The 25,705-nt window shown below is 40.3% G+C and overlaps 1 protein-coding gene across 5 annotated transcripts in view; it reads left to right on the top strand.

Moving 5' to 3' along the window:
- LOC122726661 (zinc finger protein 260-like) overlaps positions 1-25,158 on the top strand; it is a 30,032-nt gene extending 4,874 nt beyond the window's left edge. For 3 of the 5 annotated variants that reach the window (XM_043964506.1, XM_043964504.1, XM_043964505.1), the window contains 3 exons: positions 13,195-13,321; positions 14,685-14,780; positions 21,088-25,158. In XM_043964506.1, the coding sequence (XP_043820441.1) occupies positions 13,288-13,321; positions 14,685-14,780; positions 21,088-22,919 (1,962 nt within the window). In that variant the 5' untranslated portion in view covers positions 13,195-13,287 and the 3' untranslated portion in view covers positions 22,920-25,158. The remainder of the gene's footprint in view (positions 1-13,194; positions 13,322-14,684; positions 14,781-21,087) is intronic. The other 2 variants (XM_043964508.1, XM_043964507.1) reach the window with 1 other exon arrangement.
- The last annotated feature ends 547 nt before the right edge of the window (positions 25,159-25,705 follow it).

Genomic DNA, 25,705 nt, shown 5'->3' with positions numbered 1-25,705 from the left:
AACAGTATTGTTCAATCTGCATTCAGATTTCACAGTTCTTTTTTCTGGATGTGGAGAACACTTTCCATCATGAGTTCTTTGGAACTGTCTTGGATCATTGTATTGCTGAGAAGCTGCTCATCATTTCTTGTAGCACAACAGTATTTCACATTCATATACCACAACTTATTTAGCCATTCTCCAATTGATGGACATCTTCTCAACTTCCAAATTTTGTCACCATAAAAAGAGCTGTTATAAATATATATTTTGAAAATTCTTTTTTCTTTATTTAGCATTTTCTCCCAATTATATGTAAAAAACATTTTTGTATTTACTTTTTAAAAATTAATAAGAATTTTAATTCATAGTTTGGGGTTCCAATATTTATACCTCCTTCCCTTCTTCCCCTCCTCCCTCCCTGAGGTGGTAAGCAATCAGATATGGCTTATACATATATGATTATGTAAAACCTTACCATATTAGTCTTTTTGTATAAGAAAACTTGAATAAAAGAAAAAAATGAAAGAAAGTGAAAAATAGCATGCTTTAGTCTGTGTTCCATTAATATCAGTTATTTCTTTGGAGGTGGATAGTATGTTTCATCAGTAGTCCTTTGGGATTGTCTTGGATCATTGTATTGTTGAGAATAGTTAAGTCATACATAGTTCTTCATTAAATAATATTGTTGTCTCTGTGCACAAAGTTCTCTTGGTTCTGCTCACTTCACTGTATGTCAGTTTAAGCAAGTCTTTTCAGACCTTTTGTAATCACCCTGCTTGTAATTTCTTATTGCACAATAATATTCCATAACCACCATATACCAAAGCTTGTTTAGCCATTCCCCAATTGGTAGGCATCTCCTCAACTTCCAGTTCTTTTCCACCACAAAAAGAATTGCTACAAAATATATATATATATATATATATATATATATATATTTTAGTGAGGCAATTGGGGTTAAGTGACTTGCCCATGGTCACACAGCTAGTAAGTGTCAGGTGTCTGAGGCTGGATTTGAACTCAGGTCCTCCTGAATCCAGGGCCGGTGCTCTATCCACTGCACCACCTAGCTGCCCCTGCTCATCATTTCTTATAGCACAATAGTATTCCATTACATTCATATACCACAACTTGTTCAGCCATTCCACAATTGACTGGCATCCTCTCGATTTCCAATTCTTTGCCACCACAAAAAGAGCAGCTATAAATATTTTTGTACATGTGGGTCCTTTTCCCTTTTTTAGGATTTCTTTGGGATATAGACCTAATAGTGGTATTGCTGGGTCAAAGGGTATGCACAGTTTTATAGCTCTTTGGGCATATTTCCAAATTGCTCTCCACCAACAATGCATTAGTGTTCCAATTTCCTTTTTTGTCATATTAGCCAATCTGATAGGTGAGAAGTCATATCTCAGTTGTTTTAATTTGCACTTCTCCAATCAATAGTGATTGAGTATTCTTTCATATCTGCTCATCATTTCTTAAAGCACAATATTATTCATTATAATCACATACCACAATTTGTTCAGCCATTCCCCCATTGATGGACATCCCCTCAGTTTCCAATTCTTTGCCACCAGAAAAAAAGTTGCTATAACTATTTTGTATATATCAATTCTTTTCCTTTTTGTTTTCTATCTCTTTTTGCATACACACCTAGTAGTGTTATTGTGAGGCCAGCATAGTTCCAAATTGCTCTACAGAGTGGTTGAATAAGTTTACAACTCCACCAACAGTGCATTAATGTCTCATTTTTCCCATTTCCCCTACATTTGTCATTTTTTTCTGCTGTCTTATTATTTAATCCTATTTTCTATGCAGTAGTACCCCAGAATTGTTTTGACTTACATCTTTCCAATTAATAGTGAGTTAGAGTGGGCTCTTTTATATGTCTATACATAGCTTTATTATTTCATCAAACTGTTCATATTATTTGATTATTTAAGGGCTCTTATTTTAATAAATTTCATTCAGTTCTCTATATGCTTGAAAAACAATGCCTTTATTAGACAAACTTGCTTCAAAATTTTTTTCACCTTGTCCTTCCTCAAAAGTGTTTTGCTTTTGGGGCAGCTAGGTGGCACAGCGGTTAGAGCACTGGCCTTGGATTCAGGAGGACCTGAGTTCAAATCCGGCCTCAGACACTTGACACTTACTAGCTGTGTGACCCTGGGCAAGTCACTTAACCCCCATTGTCCCACACACACAAAAAAAAGTGTTTTGCTTCTGACTACCCCCTCCCTTCTATCAAACACCCCCATACTCTTCCCTTCCTACTTTCCTGTAGGGCAAGATAGATTTCTATACCCAATTATGTATATTATTTCCTCTTTGAGCCAATTCTGATGAGAGTAAGGTTCACTCACTTCCTCTCACCTCCCCCATGTTCTCCTTCCAGTGTAATCTTCTCTCACTCATTAATTTTTAGCATTTTTAGATATCATCCCTTCATATTCAACCCACATCTGTGAAGTCTATATATGCTCCATCCAACTGCCCTAATAATGAGAAAGTTCTTATGAGTAACAAATATCTTCCCATGTAGGAATGTAAACAGTTTAACCTTTTAAAATCACTTTTTTCTTTTTCCTGTTTACCTTTTTCTGCTTTTCTTGAGTCTTGTGTTTGAAAGTCAGATATTCTATTCAGCTCAGAATCCCTGAAAGTCCTCTCATTGAATGCCTATTTTTCTCCCTGAAGGATTTTTTTTTAGTTTTGCTGAGTAGATTCTTGGTTGTAATCCCAGTCCTTTGCCCTCTGGAATGTCATATTCCAAGCCCTCTGATCCTTTAATGTAAAAGCTGCTAGGTCATGTGTTATCCTGACTGTGGCAACACAGTTCTTGAATATCTGGCTGCTGTTCTCCTTGACGTGGGAGCTCTGGAATTTGGCTATATTATTTCTGGGAGTTTTCATTGGGGATCTCTTTTAGGAGGTGGTTGTTGGATTCTTTCAATTTCTATTTTACCTTTTGGTTCTAGAATATCAGGACAATTTTCCTTGACTGTTTCTTGGAAGATGATGTCTATGCTCTTTTTTTGTTTTGTTTTGTTTTGTTTTTGTTTTTGAGCATGGCTTTCAGGTAGTTCAATAATTTTCAAAATCTTCAAATTCTTTCTCCTGGATCTATTTTCCAGGTCAGGTTTTGTTTTTTTTTTTCTGTCAATGAGATATTTCACATTGCCTTTCTATTTTTTTTTTCATCTTTTTGGTTTTATGTTATTGTTTCTTGATTTCTCATAAATTCATTAGCTTCCACTTCCACAATCCTAATTTTTAGGGAGTTATTTTCTTGAGTGAGCTTTTGTACCTCCTTTCACATTTGGCTAATTTGACTTTTCAAGGCATTTTCCTCATTGGCTTTTTGTACCTCTTTTACCATTTGGCCTAGTATGCTTTTTAAGGTGTTATTTTCTTCAGTATTTTTTGTTGTTTCCTTTATCAAGCTATTGACTTTTTCATCATTTCTTGCATCACATTTCTACTCCCATTTTTTCTTCTACCACTCTTTATTTTCAAAGTCATTTTTGAGCCCTTCCATTGCCTGAGACCAGTTCTTATTATTCTTGGAGTATTTGGATATTGGAGCTTTTACTTATCTTCTTCTGAGGGTGTGTTTTGATCTTCCTTGTCACCATATTAACTTTCTTTGGTCAGAATTTTTTCTGTTTGCTCATTTCCCTAGTCTATTTCTTCTTCTTCTTCTTCTTTTTTAAGCAACAAACATTTATTTTATTTTTTTTCCTGTTACATGTAAGGGTAGTTTTCAACATTCATTTTTATTAGATTTAGAGTTCCAAATTTTTCTCCCTCCCTCCCTCCCTTTCCTCCCCCCTCCACAAGATCACAACCAGGTTATATATGTACAATCCACAAGTGTTCTTTTTATCAGTTCTTTCTATAGGGGTGCATAGTAAGTTTCCTCATTATTTCCTTGGGATTGTCTTGGATCATTGCATTGTTGAGAGTAGTTAAATCATTCACAATTCCTCATTGAACAATACTGCTGTCACTATGCACAATGTCCTACCAGCTCTGCTCACTTCCCTATACATCCATGTTCATTAGTCTTTCCAGGTATTTTTGGGATCATCCTATTTGTCATTTCCTGTAGCACAAGACCATTCCACTACAATCATATAGCACAGTTTTATTCATCATTCCTCAATTGATGGACATTCCCTTGATTCTCAATTCTTAGCCTCCACTAAAAGTTGCTATAAATATTTTTTGTACAATTTTCCCCCTTTTTTCTTTTTCATGATAACTATTGTTAACTGTTTCCCTTCCATCCTATTCCTTTCCCCATGATATTTATTCTATTATCCATATTCTTTCATCCTATCATTCTTCAAAAGGGATTTGCTTCTGTCTGTCCCCTCCCCCACTCTGCCTTTCCTTCTTTTGCCCCTCTCTCTTTATCCCCTTCCCCTCCTATTTTCCTGCAGGGTTATAGAGATTACTCCACCCAACTGAGTGTGTACATTATTCCCTCCTTGAGCCAATTCTAATGAAACTGAGGTCTTTGAGCTAATTCTGGTGAGTGTTAGGCTCATTTGCTGCCCAGATTAAATAGATTATTCTACCCAGTTGTGTGTGTATATGTGTGTGTGTGTATGTGTGTGTGTGTGTGTGTGTGTGTGTGTGTGTTAGTCTCTCCTTGAGGCAACTCTGAGTTTAAGGTCTAGGAATATTATAGCCAAATTTCAGAGCTCTCAGGTCAAGGAGAAAATGTTAGCAAGCTGCCAAAAAGAAAGAATTCAAGTACTGTGGAGCCTCAGTCAGGATAGCACAAGATCTAGCAGCTTCTACATTAAAGGACCGGAGGGCATGAAATATGATACTCCAGAGGGCAAAGGAAATGGGATTACAACCAAGAATCACCTACCCAGCAAAATCTTTCAGCAGAAAAAATGGGACTTTAATGAAAAAGAAGACTTTCAGATATTTGTGATGAAAAGACCTGAACTGAATGGCAAATTTGACTTTCAAATACAAGACCCTATAGAGCCATAAAAAACTGGAGCTGGGGGCCATACCTGGGGTCATACAGTGGGCAACTGTCTTGTGTCTGAGGCTGGGTTTTGGCTGGGATCCCCCTGGGTCCAGGGGTGATGCTTTGTCCGCTGTGTCACCTAGCTAGGTGATGACATCTTTAGGGTTAAATTGAGGGGTGAAGGGAATGCAGTGGAGGAGGGGGAAGGGCAGAAGTGAAATCCTACATGAAAGAAACAGGAAATGGCTTATGGAGTGGGGGAAGAGATGGGAGAGGAGCAGGGCAGTAAATGAATTTTACACTCATCAGAAAAGGCTTAAAGTCCCTAGCCTATTTCTTGACTATTATCTCTTTATTAAAGTAGGGCTCTGCAATTTGGAACTGTGCTCAAAGGGATATAGAATTGTTCATACCCTTTGATCCAGCAATACCACTGCTAGGTTTATATCCTAAAGACATGCCCCCAAAAGAGAAAAAGACTTATTTGTACAAAAATATTTCTATTAGCTCTTTTTGGGGTGGCTAAGAATTGGAAATCAAAGGAATAGCCATCAATTGGGGAATAGCTAAACAATCTGTGGTATATGATGGTGATGGAATATTATTGTGCTATAAGAAATGACAAGAAAGATGATTTCAGAAGGGCTTGGAAAGACTTGTATGAACTGATGTATAGTGAAATGAGCCAGAACCAAGAGAACATTGTGTACAGAGACAACAATATTGTTTGATGAAGAACTGTGAATGACTTAACTTTTCTCAGCAATAAAATGAGCCAAGACAATCCGAAAAGCTCTGGTGTCCTACTTCTCTTTTTTTGTTGTTGGTGTTGTGCTACTTCTCAACCCCTCCCTAGGACTGTCACCTAGGACTGGGACATACATATATATATATCTCCTGTTAAAGGTGTTAATTGTTTCAATTTTTTTTTAGTTGATTCTCTAAACGTATACCATAATATCATGTCCAAAGTGTAGTAGTTTTGTTTCCTCCTTGCCTATTCTAATTCCATCAATTTCTTTTTCTTATTGCTAAAGCTAGCATTTCTAGTACAATATTGAATAATAGCGGTGATAACCCCTGATCCTACTGGGAATGCTTCTAACTTATCCCTATTAAATATAATTCTTGCTGATGGTTTTAGATCAATGCTCTCTAGCATTTTTAGTAGGAATGGGTGCTGTATTTTGTCAGGTTTTTTCTGCATATTTTGCTATAATCATGATTTTGGTTAGTTTTGTTATTGATGTGGTTGATTATGTTGATGATGTTCATAATATTGAATCAATCCTGCATTCCTGGTATAAATTCCACTTGTTCATAGTGTATAATCCTCATGATAAATTGCTATAATCTCTTTGCTAATACCTTATTTAAAATGTTTGCATCAATATCCATTGTTCTATAATGTTCTTTCTCTGTTTTGGCTCTTCCTAGTTTAGGTTTCAGCATCATATGTGTCATAAAAGGAATTTGCTAGAATTCCTCCTATTTCTTAAAATAGCTTACCTAGCATCGGAATGAATAGTTGTTTAAATGTTTAGAATTCACTTGTAAATCCATCTGGCCCTGCAGATTTTTTCTTAGGAACTTCACTGATGGCTTGTTCAATTTCTTTTTCTAAATTGGGGTTATTCAAGTATTTTATTTCCTCTTCTGTTAATCTGGGCAATTTATATTTTCATAAATATTCATCCATTTCCTTTAGATTGTCACATTTGTTGACATACGATTGGGCAAATTAGCTCTTAGTTATTGCTTTAATTTTCTCTTAATTGGTGGTGAATTTATCCTTTTCATTTTTGATACTGGTAATTTGGTTTTCTTTCTATTTTTTAATCAAATTAACCAAAACTTTATCTGTTTTATTTTTTTTTCATAAAACCAGCTCTTAGTTTATTATTTCAACAATTTTCTTTCAATTTTACTACTTTCCTTTGATTTTCAGAATTCTAATTTGGTATTTAATTGGGGATTTTAAAATTGTTGTTTCTAGCTTTTTTAGTTGCATGTTCAATTCATTGATCTCTTTATGTAAGCATTTAGAGATACAACATTTCCTCAAATAACTGCTTTGGCTACATCTCATAAGTTTTGGAATGTTGTCTCATTGTCATTCTCTTTGATGAAATTTCTGATTGCTTTTATGATTTGTTGTTTGACCCACTCATTCTTTAGGATGAGATTATTTAGTTTCCAATTAAGTTTTATTCTATCTTTCCGTGACCCTTTATTATATATAATTTTTACTGCATCATGATCTGAAAAGGATGCATTTATTATTTCTGGCTTTCTGTAATTGACTGTGAGGTTTTTATTCCATAACACATGGTCAGTTTTTGTGTAGGTGTTATGTACCATTGAGAAAAAAGTATATTCCTTTCTATCCCCATTCACTTTTCTCCAGAGGTCTATCAAATCTATCTTTTCTAATATGCTATTCACATCCTTAACTTCTTTATTGTTTATTTTGTGGTTAGATTAATCTAGTTTTGAGAAGGAAAGGTTGAGGTCTCACACTAGTATAGTTTTGCTGTCTATTTCTTTCTGTAACTCACAACTTCTAAGTATTTATAGGCTATACCACTTGGCGTATATATGTTTTAATATTGATATTACTTAATTGTGTATGGTACCTTTAAGCTAGTTGTAGTTTCCTTCCTTATCTCTTTTAATTAGATCTATTTATGCTTTTTTTTTTTAACTTCACCTGAAGCATAATATATTCTGCTCCAGTCTTTACTTTCAGTGTATCACTCTGTTTAGATGTGTTCCTTGTAAACAAGGATTCTGGTTTTCAGTCCACTTTGCTATCTGCTTCTGTTTTATGGGAGAGTCCATCCTATTCACATTCACAGTTTGGATTACAAACTATGTATTTCCCTCCATCCTATTTTCCCCCATGTTGCATTTTTCCCTCTCCTTTCCCCCTGTGCCTCCTCACCAGTGTTTTGCTTCTGACTTCTGCCTCCTTCAGTCTGCCCTTCCTTCTATCAGCCCCTCTCCCTTTTCCCCCTTTCCCCTCCTACTTCTGCCCTCCCTTCTATCAGTGTCTCCCTTTTTCTTTTCCCCTTTCCCTTCTTCCCTATAGGATAAGATAAATTTATTTACCTAAATGAGTGTGTATATTATTTCCTCTGAGGCAAATCCAAGGAGGGCAAGGTTCAAACAATGCTCACCCCCATTCTTTTCCTCTGTGGTGATGTCTTTTTTGCCTCTTCAAGTGATATAATTTACCCTCATCTGCCTCCCCTTCCCTCTTCTCCCAGTACAATCCTTTTTTTTCACCCCTTAATTTTATTTTTTTTCAGTCAGAATTTTATTTGGAAACGTCTCTGTAAGCCATGGCCCCTTGCTACATAGCACCATTGGAAACACATGTTCAACACGTTCCCAAATCATACAGTTCTTCCTAATGCCAGAACACTACAGAAATCTTCAATTTCAAATGATCACATCAAAGGAATTTTCAGTACTTGACATTTAACCCCACAGTGCAACAAGCTGCCTATATTTAAGATTAATATATAGCATGGGAAATTGAAAATTATTGCTCCATAAAGTTATGGACATGTCGTCTTTACAAATAAACATCCAGTGAAGAGAAAATTTACAATTCTAATTCATCTTTATACATAGAGTACTAACAACAAATGGGTAGGGAGATTGCTCGGCTTCTTGGCCAGCCCCAGAAGGCCTCAGCCCCTGCTGGACCCACCTCAAGTACCATCCAATCTGTTGCAGAGTGACACAGGCAGAAGAATCACTGAGACATTGTGCATTTACAAGACCAACTACTGAATTAATGCCACCCCTCCCACCTACCTACTCTCCAGTCCCTTACCTGCTATGCAGCCCCATGCCCTTGCCTTTCTCCCCTCACCCCATCTGCCCTCCGGCCTACCAATCCTGCTCAGACACGTCGGAGAGTCCCAAATACCCATCCTCCTTCGCCGTCATGGGCGCCTCGGCCCCCATGGTCTTCAGTGCTCTTGGTGCAGCTTATGGCACAGCAAAAAGTGTCACCAGTATTGCAGCCATGTCAGTCATGAGACCTGAGCTGATCATGAAGTCAGTCACTCCTGTCATCATGGCTGGTATCATTGCTATCTGTGGTCTGCTGGTGGCCGTTTTCATCGCCAACTGGGACACTGGGAATCACCCTGTTCAAGAGCTTCCTTGTGCTGGGAGGAGGCCTCAGTGTGTGCCTGAGTGGGCTGGCAGCTGACTTTGCTACTGGCATTATAGGTGATGCTGGTGTTTGGGGGACTGTTCGTGGGGATGATCCTGATTCTGATCTTCCCTGAGGTGCTTGGCCTGTATGGCCTGATTGTGGCCCTCATTCTCTCTACAAAGTAGACCCTCTTTTCCCCTTCTTCCCAGTGCCCTGTCCCACCCCCACTCACCCCTGCAGCCACAGAGTATGATGTAAAGACCTGTCTTGAACTGCCCCATCCCTCCCAATTTTCTCCAGAACAAATGCCCTCAATTTTTTTAATATCATCACATCACAGAGTCAACTTATACCCAGATACTCTGTCTATGTATACTTCTATATGTCCTAATAGATATACAGTTCTCAAGAATTATTAATGTTATCTTCCCATGTAGGGATCTGTTTAACCTTATTAAATAACATGGGTTTTTTTTTTTATGCTTCTCTTGAGTCTTGTCTTTGAAGATCAGATTTTCTGTTTATTTTTGGTCTTTTCATCAGGAAAGTTTGAAAGTTCCCTATTTTAATGACTGTCCATCTTTTCCCCTTTAAGGTTATGCTCACTTTTGCTGGGTAGTGGATTCTTGGTTGCAATTTGAGCTCATCTGCCTTCCAGAATAACATATTCTAAGCCCTCCAATCCTTTAATGTTGAAGCTGCCAGGTCCTGTGTAATGCTGATTGTGGCTCCATGATATTTAAGTTGTTTCCTTCTGGCTGCTTGCAGTATTTTCTCCTTTAACTGATAATCCTGGAATTTGACTACAATATTCCTTGGAGTTTTCATTTTTGGATCTCTTTCAGGAGGTGGATTTTTTTTTTAATGTAGAAAAACAATTTATTCCATCATAAGCACTTACAGTTAGTCATGGACAGTAACAGGCTGCTGGTTGGACAAGTTACCCCATAGGACATAGTATAAAATGAGTGGTCAAGGACTAATTCCATTTGTGTGGGGTTTGTTGAAAAATAATTTTTTTTAAGAAAGAAAAAATAAAAGCAATCCGGAATTATTTTTAAAAGCACTTGCCAGCTACCAAGTGCTCTGTTTTCAGATTACTGGGCATTCTATCAGTAGCACATCTGTCAGGTAAAAACACTTTTATGACCTGGTGGTCCCAAGTTAAAAAAAAAATTCATAGAAAGGAAATAACATGAAAACATAACTCAGGAATTATATGAGAGAGCAAAACTATATGAGAAGGTGAACAAAGATATTTTGCAGGTACAGCTACAACATTTCACATGGTTATTTGTCCCCCACCAGATGAGAAGTGGAAGGAGAGAGTAAACCGTCACTAGAAAAGAAAAAAAAATTAAATAAAACAAAAAAATGTTAATTTAGAAATTAATTAAGAAATTTTGACTGGTTACAGAGGAAACCAGCAGGGGTAGATCAGTCTACAATAGGGATAATCAGGAGGTGGATTCTTTTAATGATTATTTTACCCTCTGGTTCTAGGATATCAGTAGTTCTCCTTGACAATTTCCAGAAATATGCTGTCCAGGCTCTTTTTTTAAAATGATGGCTTTCAGGTATGCCAGTAATTCTTGAATTGTCTCTCTGTGACCTATTTTACAGGTTAGTGGTTTTTCTGATGACATGTTTTCAATTTTTTTTTCAATTTTTTCATTCTTTTGATTCTGTTTGACTAATTCCTGATGTTTCATGGAGTCATTATCTTCTACCTGCCCAATTCTTATTTTTAGGGAATTATTTTTTTCACGCAGCTTTTATACCTCCTTTCCCATTTGGACAATTGTATCATTATTGTTGTTGTTGTTGTTATTATTATTATTATTATTATTTTTGCAGGGCAATTGGGGTTAAGTGACTTGCCCAGGGTCACACAGCTAGTAAGTGTTAAGTGTCTGAGGCCAGATAGCATTATTAACTCAGGTCCTCCTGACTCCAGGGCCAGTGCTCTATCCACTGTGCCACCTAGCTGCCCTGACAATTGTATTTTTTAAGGAATTGTTTTCTTCAGTTGATTTTTGTGCTTCCTTTTCCAAGCTATTGATTTTTTTCCCGTAATTCTCTTGCATAACTCTTTTCCCATTTTTTCTTCTACCTCTCTTCTTTGATTTTTAAAATCCTTTTTGAGCTCTTCTAAGAAGGCTTTTTGGTCATGAGACCAATTCATTTTCCCTTTGAGGTTTCACATGTAGACATTTTCACACTGTTGCCCTCTTCCAAGTTTGTGTTTTGGTCTTCTCTGTTGCCATAGTAGATTTGTATGATGAGGGTTCTTTTCTTTTTCTTATTCATATTTTAGCCTGTTTTGTGACTTTTTTGTCATTTGAAATATTGGGGAGAGTAGCCCTTTTCTGCCCCAAATTAGTGGGGAGCTATGCTGGGGTTTCTAAGTTAATGCTACTTATAAATTAAAGGCTATTGCACCAGTTTAGGTAGTAAGCATTTATTATGAATTTCACTGTATGTCTGAATAACTTTCCACATTAGTTATAGGCCTAAGCAATAACATACCCAGCCTGGAGTCCTAGGAAAGAGGGAGGAGGAAATGTGGCTAGCTCAAGAGCATCTCAGGCACAAGACAGCTAGAGAACCCAATCTTCCTGTGGTCCACCCCAGTTCTCCCTTCCCTCAGGGTGGCTCTCACACAAAACTCAAAACTAATTGGCTAGAATCATTCAATTCATTGGCTGATAGGACATGAGGGTGGTCCATATTAAAATGAGCTTTACAGTGTTGATGTCAGGGTCCAGTGAAAGACAGACCCCCTGAGGACAAAGACCCTTTCGAAAGGGTGTGGTTTTAGTCTATGAGTCTGATCTCTAATGCACCTTTGGGATGGCTCTGAGAAACTGAGTGTGGGGAGATACCTGTGTCCCCCCAAAACCCCACCATTAATAATTTTTCTCACACTTTTTCTTTTTGGTAGGGCAATGAGGGTGAAGTGATCTGCCCAGGGTCACACTGCTAGTAAGTGTTAAGTGTCTGAGGCCAGATTTGAACTCAGGTCCTCTGGAATTCAGGGCTGGTACTCTATCCACTGCACCACCTAGCTGCTCCCATTTTCTCACACTTTTAAAGTTGAGCTCTGCTCCTGGGGCACAGGGGGCACTGTCCCAAGTTTCTTGTGCTAGGGGCCGGGGCCTGATCACTGGCTTTCTTCACTAGGACCTCAGGGGCTTGTGGCTTGCTCACGAAATAGACATGGCCTGGCCTAGTCATGCCTGTTGTATAGGAGATATACCAGCTGTCAGTTTGCTTTCTGTGTTGGGGCTGGAGGCCTCACAACTGGCTTGCTGTGCCACTAACCCTCTGAGCCAGGACTGAGGGGCCTCAGATGCTGATCTGTGCTAAGAGCCTCCTGCTGTGTTTCCCAGACACCTTCTGTGCTGTGCGGCACTCCCCTTTTACCCAAGTGAGACAGACCTTTCCTGAACTCCTTCTAAGTTATCTTTTTTATTTAATTTAATTAATTTAATTTAATTAATTTTTTTTAGTGAGGCAATTGGGGTCAAGTGATTTGCCCAGGGTCACACAGCTAGTAAGTGTTAAGTGTCTGAGGCCGGATTTGAACTCAGCTCCTCCTGACTCCAGGGCCGGTGCTCTATCCACTGCGCCACCTAGCTGCCCCCTTCTAAGTTATCTTAAGCTGGAAGATTGTTTCAGTCCATCTTTTTGTAGGTTCTCTAGCTCCAGAATCTGTTTAGAGGCTTGATTTAATGTTGTCTCTGAGCTTCCTCACAGATAGTACACAAACTTTCTCCGTGATTCCAGAGGAAAACACATTTCATAGTAAAATGTTTCTCAGCTTTATTCCAACTGATGATAGAAAATGCTTTTCTTAAAGTTGCATCAGGTTCTTACTGTCTGGTTATAAGGGTTGATTCTGGCTCTCATAAAGGGTATGACCTTTGGGCAAATAGCTCCCCTGTGTTGCTTCAGTTTCCTCTCGCACATTGATGAGAGTTGGACTCTTTAGTTCTGAAGTGTCTTTCAGCTCTTTGTCCTATGACTTCTGATGATTTAGGAGACGGTGACATTCGAGGATGTGGCTGTGGACTTTACTCAGGAAGAGTGGGGCCTCTTGGACCCTCCTCAGAAGGAGCTGTACAAGGATGTCATGCTGGAGAATGCCCAGAACCTGCTCTTCCTGGGTAAGGATGATTCCCCTGTAATCAAAGGGCATATCCTTATTCCCTCCTGGGCAGGGTTTGGAGCATCTATCAATTATCAGAGAGAGAAGAGTGCTGATCTCCTGTGTCTGAGAGACAGGTGCCTTCTGCTTTCTGGTTCTCCTATAGAAAGTCTTTGCATTGTGTGATAGGAACCTGAGGGTTTCCTTTGTTCCTATTACCATTTCCAGGTAGCTTCAGGTTAAAGATCAAATCTGTGTGGAAGCATCTCAGACATGGAACTAATCTCAGAAGTTACTTAGTCTCACCTCTACCTGGACATGAATTTTGTCTTCCAGATCTCTGAAAACTTCTTAAGCAGCTTTTCCTTGAAACCCCTTCCTTTTGGGAGTGGTCTAGTTTTTGGACTAGTCTCTTTAAGAAGCATACACTGGTTACTCACAGCTCTGAGTTGTGGCCAGTGTAGCAGGTCTGTCCTTCAGCTAACTTCTTACGACTCTAACATTCCAGCAGAGATGGTCGGAAAGAAAGGGAAGGGATAAGCATTTCTATGTACCTGCTACTTGCCAGGTGCTTTGCCAAGTGCTTTCTCTCCAATATTATGTTACTTCATCCTCACAATAGTCTTCCAAGTTCAGTGATATATTTGCACAGTTGAGGAAATTGAGCCAAACAGGTTGCATGACTTGTCCAGGTGCACATAGCTAGTAACTGTCTGAGGCCAGTTTTAAATCCAGGCATTCCTGACTCCAGGCCCAGAGCTCTCTCTACTGCTGCTCTATCAGCTGCCTCTAATTTCTAGATAATGGAAACTCTGCAATGAGTCCATCCATGAAGAAGGTGTACCAAGACCATGATCTTCCCCCCAGCTTCTCCCCAAAGCTCCCTAAAAGAAATGCTATGTAAATGATCCTTCAGGCATCCTGGGAGCCATCCTGTGGTCCTTGTTTGCATGCCCCTGTCATTGGGAAGAACAAGAGACTGGAGTAGAAATAGAATTTGGCTAAGCTGGGGTTTCTGGAGTTTGCCAGCAGGGAGACTCTCACCTGGTGAGGCAAACACTCCCCAAATGAACAGCACAGAAGGGTTACATAGCTTTCAGCGAGTGAAGAGCAGGGTAGGGGGACAGGACAAGGTCCCTGTAGCTGGGGCTCAAGGCTGATCTGGCACAATAACTCTTTTACCTGGTTTTGGGGTTAGGAGTTTCTGCCAGAATGGAAAATGACAGAACGGGGGCAGAGGGTTTGGCTGATTCTCAGAACAGGCTTTATGACAGGATAATGTGGCACATTCTATTTTGGGTGACTTGCTTTCTAAGCACTGAGGGGTGAGTATAGACACATATGTCTGAATATAATCCTTATCTCTTATTTTCCCTGCCCAGGGCTTCCTGTTCCCAGAGAAGATGTGATCTCTTATTTTGAGCAAAGGGAAACACCATGGATGCTGGAGCAAGAAGGCCTGAAGCACTGTTGTCCAGGTGAGTGAGGTGAAAGCAGTGTAAGAATATTTTGGATTGACTAGCCTAATTTGGGGGGCTAAATCTGACTGGGGTGACTAATCTATGGACTGTTGACTGTTTGGCTATCTGACTGCTATTAATTTAATGTGGGCCATTTATAAAGTTCCACCACACTGCTTCCCAAATTGATAAACTAAAGATTAAGGCGGCTTTTAACTAAATAATCAAAGCAGAATTTATTTATGAGATACTATTTAAATTAAGAATACAGGGAAATAAAATGTACAACCTGACCGCCTTGGGCACTTCTCTTTCCACTGCCTCTCTTTGGAACTTCTTGAATACAATAGGGGCCTTAGCCGCCTCTTGCCTTAGGGCACTCAGTCCTTTATTCTAATTCAGAGCCCCTTTCACTTTGTAAATCCCCCTGCTTCTAATTTTCCTCTCCTTACTGCCACTGCTGAACCCCTGTGTTTCTCTCACCGACCTTCTGTCTGTCTGCTCCATCAGTCTTCCCTTCTGCCTCTCTTTTTCTGTGCTCCTAGACCTTCTCGTCTTCTCCTGCGTCCTTGTAGCCGCCTGTCTGTCTTCTCCAACCTTTGCCGTCTTGTCAGCCCCCAGTCTCTCTATCTCGTCCATCCTCCCATCTCTCTAATCTTGTCAGCCACCGCTTGACCTCTTCTCTGCCTCGTCTGGTCCGTCTGAAACCCCTCTGAGTCTTGTCCGGCGGCCTCCAGTCCTCCTGTCAGCCCCCGTACCTTGTCCTGCATTACTGTTCATCTCGTCCCCCCTTTTGCCTTCTCATCAGCCGCCTCCCCCTGAGTCTAACTCCCAGGTCTATATATACCTTTTCTTCTCTCCACTCAAATCTCGGGGCTTCCTGTACCCATACACCAAACTAATCCTCCAGTCAGGGCTGCAGCTGGTGGTGGGGGGTGTGCTCAAGCCTCATGTGCTACACCAGAGGCTATCTGGGATCTTTCAGATAGCTCCGCTCAGGTCAGAGGGAGCTGGGGACTTTTTTTTCCCCCAGCTGTCTGACCTGCCGTCTTGTACAGCCCACGGGGTTTTCCGGCTCAGCTGAAGGGAGGGGGAGGGGCACCAGCACCTCCCACAGAGAAGAGATCCTGAGGGCCTAAGGCTTTCTAATCTCAGCCTAATGGTATGGTCCCCAAATCAAAATAAGTTTCCATAGCAGGTATATGAGACTTGTGATTATAAGAGGCTTCAATATGTTGTGGTGAAGCAAGGACTCGATTTGGGGACAGGAAGACCTTTTTTCAGAAATTTTTAGCAGTGGCTTCCTGGGCCAGTCCCTTGACCCCTGAGCCTCAGTTTCCCCATATGTAAAATGAAGGAGTCAGACTCCATAGCCTTTCAAGTCCCTTCCAAGGATCAATCAATGATCTTTTAAGAAGTCACTGTGAAAAACTCCTGAAAGCATAAAAAGGGCTAAGGCCATTCAGTATGAGCTCTTTCTTAGACCTTCAAGTCACCAAACACTGAAGGGCCTGCTACATGTCAGGCCCTAAGCGCCAGGGACATAAACAGATGCAAGGGCCGTTCCCTGCTCTCATGGATCCCACCGTCTGATGTGGCAAGCAACACACCAACAACTATGTAGGAGCCCACTATGGACAGGATAAGTTGGAGCTGGTCAAGAGAGGGAAGGCCCTAAAGTGAAGGAGGGCTGGGAAAGGCTGAGTGTACAAGGGGGCTCCAGGTAGGGCTTCAGGGGAGCCAGGGTGAGCATTCTAGGCAACAAGGAGAGGGTGGAAAACCCATGGTGTCAGGATGTAGAGTATATATATATAGAGTATATAACATAACAGATAGGAGGCCTGTACGATTGGAGTGTAGCATCTTTGGGCGAAATAGGGTGAAAGAAGCCTGGAGGAGGAGCAGAGGGGTAGGGGAAGTACTTTAGTAGCCCCACAGAGGGTTTTATATTTGATCCTTTTGCTGGGCAGCCACTGGAGGTTGTTAAGTAGGTGGTGACCTGGTCAGTTGAGAGCTTTAGGAAGATGAGCTTGACCACTGGGGGGAGGAATGACTGGACTAGGGGGAGATGAGGCAGCCAGACCAACCAGCAGGCCCTTACATACCTCAGGTGTGAGGTGAGTGGCACTTGAACCAAGACAGTGATAGTTTAAGGAGAGAAGGGGCTGTCTTTCAGAGATGTTACACAGCTGGAATCACAGGACTTTGGAGCAGATTGAAAATTTGGGTAGAGAGTGTGGCTGGGAGTCCAGGCATGCATAATTTGTGAGCCTCGGAGAACATCAGGAACATTGGAAGAAAGGAGGGTTGGGGGAAAGAGGATCAGTTTCCTTTTGGACATGATAAAAGGAGAACCAGGAGGTGGATGACAGGATGGAATGAGATCATTTGCACAATTTAAAGTGATTTGCTTTAGGGAGCAGAAAGCTGATCTTCTTGTCTGATACTGAGGTCAAAGAGGAAAAGAAGGCCTCTGATCTATGTGAGATGAGGAGGGTGAGATAGCTCTTGATAAAGGTCCAGTTTTTTCCTTGAAATAAGAGGCCAAATTCTCAGGTGAGAAGGTGGGGGAGGGGATGGAAGCAAGCCTATAAAGGTGGCTGGGGGAGGATTGAAAAGGTTTGGAAAAGCTGCTATGTTGAGAGGCATAGGGTGTCAATTAGGGAGATGGCAAAGCACTGCTTTGCCACAGTGGGGGCCCAGCTGAGATGACGTACCTAAATTTATTGTAGATCCAGCAAGCCTGCTTTCATTATTTCTTTTTCTTTCTCTATTCAACAACACATGAGGAAGAGAAAAGGCTACTGCCTTACTTGGAAGTCATCCAAGGCTAAGCTTTGCCTAAATCCTTAGCCCAAGTCCCTTTCTGGCTCAATCTCTGTCCCATTCTTGGAGAATCATTGGTCAGGCTCATGGAGGTGACCACCCCTCAGTTTGGGGAGCTGGGATATAGAGACTCCCAGGTGTTCCATGGTCAGGAGCCCAGAAAGAAGCCGCTGTGATCTTCACTATTGGGTTGGGTCAGAATGTGACAAAGGTGACGCTTAAAGGTGATTAGTGTGAAAGAGATGATATATGACAAGACCAGAATATACATACGACAACTAGAAGAGACCAGAATGTGGCCACTGTGGCCTGGGGTCAGTTCTGGGCCCAGTCAGGCAGTCAGTAAGCACTGGTCAAGCACCTTCTGGTTTTTGGTGCTGTGCTAAGCCCTGAGCAAACAAAGGAATGTAAAAGACAGTTCCTGCTGTCACAGAGCTCACAGTATACTATGCAGACATGGAAATGATTTTGAGAAGTAACAGCTCATGAACCTCACTCTTAGCTGATCTACTCGAAGAGAGAGTGTTTTGGAATAGACACATTTATTTCATCTTCAGTCATTTTTCAGTCTTTTCTCACTCTTTCTGACCTCATTTAGGGTATTCTTGGCAGAGACCCTGGAGTGGATTACTATTTCCTTCTCCACCTCATTTGACACATGAGTAAACCGAGGCAAATAGAGTTAAGTGACTTGCCTGTGGTCACACAGCTATTAAGTGTCTAAGGGCAGAGTTGAATTCAGGAAGATGAGACTTTCTGACATCAGGCCTGGAATTCTGTCCCACTCTAGCAAATAGATAGCTTTTACATAGTACCTACTATGTGCCATGCAATACATCAATATTATCTCCTTTGATGTTCACAACTCTAGGAGTTAGTGCTATTATTATGCCCATTTTACAATTGAAGAAACTGAGGCAAAGAGAGGTCTCTGACCAGGGTCACAGTACTAGCAAGTTTCTGAAGGGAAACTGGAACTCATGTCTTCCTGACTTGATGGCCAGCATTCTATCCGCTGGGCCACCAGCTGTATTTTGACTTTTAAATAGAATACTGTAAAAAGGTTGACACATGCATGGGGTGGGAAATGGGAGAGTTGGCCAAGCTCTCTTTCTGAGGGATGGAAATACATTTTTTTGTTTTGAGCTTCTTAACTAGTCAATAAAATGAATTCCTGGTTACTACATAAAAGATTTATTTTTCTATTGGCTCATGAAAAGTAGTATATTAAATGATAAATGGATTTGAAGGTCAGTTGCACATATTACTTTGTCACTATTGTCATTTTTTAAAAAAACAATGTTTATCTTTAGAATCACCTTTGTAAGGATAGAATTTCTTCAGGCTTAGTTTGTGTTTTCTATCACTGGGAAACTAGCAACACTTCAATGAAACTGTACTGAGTGACTAATTTGTTTTGCCAATGAATTCCTTTGAGCAACTGCCAGGGAGACAAACAGTAACATAAGTGGAAGATTGGGTCAGATAAGAAAGTGCCTCAGCATTGCAATGAGTGGCAATTTAAGGTCTATTTTTGTAGAAAGGTTGTGGGGGTCCTTGATGGTTTCCTTATGGCTTCTACTGTGCATGCCTAGCAGTCATGGTATTCTGAGCCAGTTACCTCCACAGCAAGTATGCAGGCTTATGTAATATCTGAATCTGGTGGTAACAGCTTTGATGAGATGCAATTACAAGGCACCCCAGGAATGAGAGAACTACTAAGGGGCATTGACAGACAGCCAATGCTGCTCTGTGCATGTCTGTGAAGAACCAACCTTCTTGGAAGTTTGGAAACAATTTAATGTTAAGTTGAGAAACTGAAAGAGTATGTTGCACTTAGTTTGAATCAGTCAGAGTATGATGTAATCATAGAATGATCACCAAAAGCATTATATGCCTGATCATGACAGTTTGGAATCATTGCAGAAAGAATCCTATTGTGGTTAACATGTGCATGTTTGTTGTACCAGAGGAAAAATATCTTTGCAATAAAATTGGGCCATTATTTACTGCTTCAAGTTCCATTTATAAATTTTTGGTGCAACCCTTTGGACCACTGTCCAGAACCTCCAGGAGTTTTGTGAACTACTAAATGTAAAGAAGGGATGCGAGAGGACTAATGGTGAAGCATCCTGTCTACTTCCTTATAAAAGGATGGTGGATTCAAATTCATAGACACATATTTTCAGACAGTTGTGTTTATTACAAGGAATTCATTGTTTTAGTGAGCAGAAACATTTAAAGATAAATTATTAAAAAAGAAATAAGTAATGGCTAACCCCAAAGAAGTAATGAGCCAGAACAAAAATCTCTCACACCTCAGGTAAATGCAAAAAATACTATTGGCATTCATCATGTGATTTCAGATACTGTAGGAGAAAAAATAAGATTGAAATTGATCACCAGGGAAATTACATTATGGTTACAGATAAATTAGATTTTGAAATAATAGAAATATTTACTATATGTGTACCAAATGGCATAATGTTTATGAAGGTTGAAAGTGAAGAGGCAAGATTCAAAGTGGAGACAATTTGTCTGGTATTATGGAAAGAGCATGCCCATTCACAAAGTTTGAGTTCTAGTCTCAGCTGCTGGTATTTGGATCAAGACAATCTGAACCATTCTGAAATCATGACTTGAGTTGTGAATGTAATGAGAATGCCAGTCCTGCCTATGTTACAGGTTTGTTGTGAGGACCCAATGTGATTGTGTATGAAGCTCTCTCTTTTTTTTTTTTTTTGGTGGGGCAGTGAGGGTTAAGCGACTTGCTCAGGGTCACACAGCTAGTAAGTGTCAAGTGTCTGAATTCAGATTTGAACTCAGGTCCTCCTGAATCCAGGGCCAGTGCTCTATCCACTGCACCACCTAGCTGCCCCAAAGCTCTTTTTAAAAAACATTTTATATGAAGCTTTTTGTAAATAAAATAATCCTCTCTTCTCAGAAATAAAATGATCAAAGAGTTCCAAAAGACTCATGATGGAAGACGCTCTCCAGATCCAGAGGAAAAAACAAAAACAAAAACAATGAAATCTGACTGCAGATCAAAACATACTTTTCACTTTTTTTGTTTTTTGTTTTATTTTTCTTTCTTGTAGTTTTTCCCTTTTGCTCTGATTCTTCTTTCACAACTTGACTAATGTGGAAATTTGTTTAACATGATTGTTCATGTATAACTTATACCAAATTGCTTGCTCTTTAAGGGAGGGAGGAAGAGAAGGAGAGAGAAAAATTTGGGACTCAAAATCTTATAAAAATGAATGTTGAAAACTATCTTTACATATTATAAGAAAAAGTACTAGTAAATAAAATCATCCTTCAATTGTGAGCTAATGACATTTTCAAAAGGTCGATTCTACCTGTTTAAGTTTGAAGACTTTTCCCTTTCCCTGGGGGGAACAGAATGTAACTCATTTTATATTCTGCCAGTAGAGGGAAGGGAATGTAATTATATTTGTATGTATACACAACTGTGTGTATGTTTATTTGTTTCTTTTAGGACAGATCAGAATTGAAATAAAAGAAACTCCTGCAGAGATAAGTCTTTCTATTGAAGAAATTCACCAGCAAAGACGCATGAATAATGATCCCTCTGACTTTGCTAGGAGAGAAATCTGTGCTGTAACACATCAGAGAATCCACACTGGGGAGAAACCTTATGAATGCAATCAGTGTGCAAAGACTTTCAGATGGAGGTCCCATTTTGTTAGACATCAGAGAATCCACACTGGAGAGAAATCTTTCGAATGTAATCAATGTGGAAAGACTTTCAAATTGAGGTCCCATTTTGTTAACCATCAGAGAATTCACACTGGAGAGAAATCTCTTAAATGTAATCAGTGTGCAAAGACTTTCAGATGGAAGTCTCATCTTGTTAACCATCAGAGAATCCACACTGGAGAGAAACCTTTTGAATGTAATCAATGTGGAAAGACTTTCACATGGAGTTCAGCTCTTGTTAGCCATCAGAGAATCCACACTGGAGAGAAACCTTTTGAATGTAATCAATGTGGAAGGACTTTCAGATGGAGGTCCCATCTTTTTAAACATCAGATAATCCACACTGGAGAGAAACCTTTTCAATGTAATCAATGTGGAAAGGCTTTCACATGGAAGTCAGATCTTGATAACCATCAGAGAATCCACACTGGCGAGAAACCTTTTGGATGTAATCAGTGTAGAAAGACTTTCACATCGAGGTCCCAACTTGTTAAACATCAGAGAACCCACACAGGAGAGAAACCTTTTGAATGTAATCAATGTGGAAAGACATTCACATTGAGGTCCCAACTTGTTAAACATCAGAGAACCCACACTGGAGAGAAACCTTTTGAATGTTATCAATGTGGAAAGACTTTCAGATGGAGGTCCCGTCTTGTCAACCATCAGAGAATTCACACTGGAGAGAAACCTTTTCAATGTAATCAATGTGGAAAGACTTTCAGATGGAGGTCTCTTTTTGTCAACCATCAGAGAACCCACACTGGAGAGAAACCTTTTGAATGTAATCAATGTGGAAAGACTTTCACATGGAGGTCCCATCTTGTTAAACATCAGAGAACCCACACTGGAGAGAAACCTTTTGAATGTAATCAATGTGGAAAGACTTTTACATCAAAGTACTATCTTGTTAATCATCAGAGAATCCACACTGAAGAGAAACCTTTTGAATGTAATCTACATGGAAAGACTGTCACATGGACGTCTCTTTTTGTGAACCATCAGAGAATCCACACTGCAGAGAAACGTTTTGAATGTAATCAATGTGGAAAGACTTTCACATCGAGGTCCCATCTTGTCAACCATCAGAGAATCCACACTGGAGAGAAACCTTATGAATGTAATCAATGTGGAAAGACTTTCAGATGGAGGTCTCTTTTTGTTAGCCATCAGAGAATCCACACTGGAGAGAAACCTTTTCAATGTAACCAATGTGGAAAGACTTTCAGATGGAGGTCCATTTTTGTTAACCATCAGAGAATCCACACTGGAGAGAAACCTTTTCAATGTAATCAATGTGGAAAGACTTTCACATGGAGGTCCCATCTTATTAAACATCAGAAAGTTCACACTGGAGAGAAACCTTTTGAATGTAAGCAATGTGGAAAGGCTTTCACAACAAGGTACCATCTTGTCAACCATCAGAGAATCCACACTGGAGAGAAACCTTTTCAATGTAATCAGTGTGGAAAATTTTTCAGATGGAAGCCCCTTTTTGTTAAACATCAGAGAATCCACACTGCAGAGAAGCCTTTTGAATGTAATCAATGTGGAAAGACTTTCAGATGGAGGTCCCATCTTGTTAAACATCAGAGAACCCACACCTTTTGAATATAAGTAATGTGGAAAGACTTTCACATGGAGGTCAGATCTTGGTAACCATCAGATAATCCTCACTGGAGAGAAACCTTTTGAATGTAATCTATGTGGAAAGACATTGAGAATCAGACATAAGTTCAGTGAACGTCAGAGAATCCACACTGGGGAGAAGCCTCATGAATGTAATCAGTGTGTAAAGACTTTCAGATGGCGGTTCCATGTTGTTAAATATCAGAGAATTCACAATGGAGAGAAACCTTATGAATGTAATCACTGTGGTAAAGCCTTCAATATGAAGTCAGCCCTTGTTTCTCATCAGAGAATTCATAGGAAATAGGAATCCTATAACTTCTGTTAATGAGGAAAGGCTTTGCAATGGAGTAAAGAGCTTCTTTCACAGCAGAAAATTCACTCTGGGTATAAGCCATCTATGGACTCTGTGTGAGAAGGCTTTAAGCCAGAGATCATCTCTTATCTTCACATTAGAGGATTCATACTGGAAAGAAACCTTATGAATGTGATCACTGTGGACATGCTTTTTTTCTGGATCATTGAGTTTGTTGGTAAAGGTTAAATTTTTTTTTTGTCTGATTATAACAGAATGGTGAAATAAAAGAAAATATAAGAATTTGTTTGGGAACCCTGCCTTTGGCTAAGATTAGAAAGACTTAGGCCCTCATGGTTTTTCTCTGTGTGAACCGTGCTGGATCCATCCCTCCCCCTCTGTTTCAGCTGCAGAAGCCACACCTCAGAGCCAGGGTGAAAACCCTGGGCCCCGGTGTGGTGTGATCTGCCCCAGGCGCATGGTTCCTTCTGGCTGCTGCCCTAGTGCTGCCAACCAATTAGCTTGGTGTGTGTGGGGGCTTGGCTCCCTGTTCCCAATGAGAGAGGCCTCTTATATACCGGGGAAGTTAGACAGTGGAGGGAGCAGAGAAGGAAAGAGTGGCAGTTGCAGGGGAGCTGAGAAGGAAAGAGGATGCTGATGAGAAAAGAAGGGGTTTCCAGTGAGTTGAAAGAGGCCGGCTTTCCGCTAAGAGGGGAGCAGCGGTGAGTGCAAGGGGAGTGATCCGGTAAGAGGGAGAACTGAGAAAGGGGATGCAGGGAGACATGGAGCTACGTAGAAAGAAGAGCGGAGGCAGCTGACAGTGAGGGAGTCAGTAGATGAGAATGAGAGATGGCAGGGATAAGAGTTTACAGAGGCAGGTGAGAGACACTCAGGGAGGTAGTGAAGAGGAGTGTTGGTCGGTAGAAGGAAGAAAGGTATAGTGGGGGAGCAAAGGAAGACTGAGAAAAGAGATGCAGCAGCTGGACAAGTTCATAGGTCGTATAAATCTTGCTTTTCTTTGTATTTACTTCTAAGTTTATTCTTATCAAAAAACCCTGTTTTTGTTATTAAATTGAAAGCAGGCTTTTTAATAGTATTCCTTATCGGGCTGGGAGAAGCAGTTGGGGAGGGGCAGGCCCTTACAGCTTGGCCCACACCTGGGGGATTTCTTAACCACCGCCCCCCCCCCCCAGGCTGATAGGAGTTTACACACTGGCTTAGGCAGCTAATAGCTAATAGGGTAGGCAGAGAGCAGCTTTCAGATGCCGAGCCAGCTAATTACACCTAATTACATCATGTCAGGAACTGCGGGATTGTGTGAAAGAAGACATCTGGATGTTCTCAGAAATAGAATGTCTTCAGAATGAAGAAAAGGATTTGTGTCAGTATTATGTCAATTGGTGAACAATGTTTGGTGAAGGGAAGGCATTAGCATTATTTGACCAAGGGAATAAAAATTGGGGGAATTTGGGGGAATTTTGTGGTCTCCTACAGGTTACCTGTATGTACAGTGATGAGGAGAGAATTCCCATGATGGCCCTGAGGTAGAGCAGAAGCATTGTAGAAAAAAGCAGCCACTAGTAGGCAGGTCAGAGGCCATGTTTGCTCCTGCTCTTCCAGCCTGGAAGGGGAATCTAAAAAAACCAAAATTCTATATATATATATATATATATAAGGTGCATCTGGGCTGATTGTCACAGTCAAAGGGAACTTCAGGGTCTCCCAGAGGAGATAATTTTATATCTTGGTAAATCGAAAGTGAAGTTTACCTTTAGGCTTATCAGCTGAAGGGAAAAAAGAGTAAAGAGAATGAAAACTTTTTTGTGGAACTTTGAAAGTCTTTAAAAAGATGAGTCTCAATGCAGAAATATGTTTAATGTGATTGTACATATATAACCTATATAAGATTGCTTTCTCTCTTGGGGAACAGGGAGGGAAGGGAGGGAGAGAGAAAAAATTTGGGTCTAAAATTCTTATGAAAACAAATGTGAAAAATTTCTTTATGTGTAACTGGAAAATAATAAAATACTTATGATTTTTAAAAAAAGAGTCTTCCTATTTTTCTAACTCTGGTTAAGCTAGGTAGGCAGACAAGACGTGAGAGGGGTATAAATCTCATGTCCACATCTGCCAAACTTTGTGGCTTCATAAAGCCAATTTATGATGTTAGGAAGAAAGTGAGGTCAAGATGGTGTGGTAAAAAGTTTTTTAACAGCCGGTTAGTGAATACGAAAAGACGCCAGTTTTTAAAGGACCACCCTTTCGGGGAGGAGACCGACGGCGGCCGTGCATGGGCTATATAAGCCAGCCCCCCTGCTAAGTACTCCACTTCCGGAGTGCCAGCTTAAAAGGCAAGGAGAGAATGGAAGTGGGTTTTCCTGCCTGCTCTCCTGGTCTGATGACTGTGCTCTTCAGACAGACGCTGACTGGAGTTGGACTCAGCCCGGCAAGTCATTAGCAGCACACGTTTGAC

Source organism: Dromiciops gliroides, chromosome 4, assembly GCF_019393635.1.
Source record: "Dromiciops gliroides isolate mDroGli1 chromosome 4, mDroGli1.pri, whole genome shotgun sequence".
NCBI classification, from domain to species: Eukaryota; Metazoa; Chordata; class Mammalia; order Microbiotheria; family Microbiotheriidae; genus Dromiciops; species Dromiciops gliroides.
This window is presented reverse-complemented; position numbering and strand designations above follow the sequence as displayed.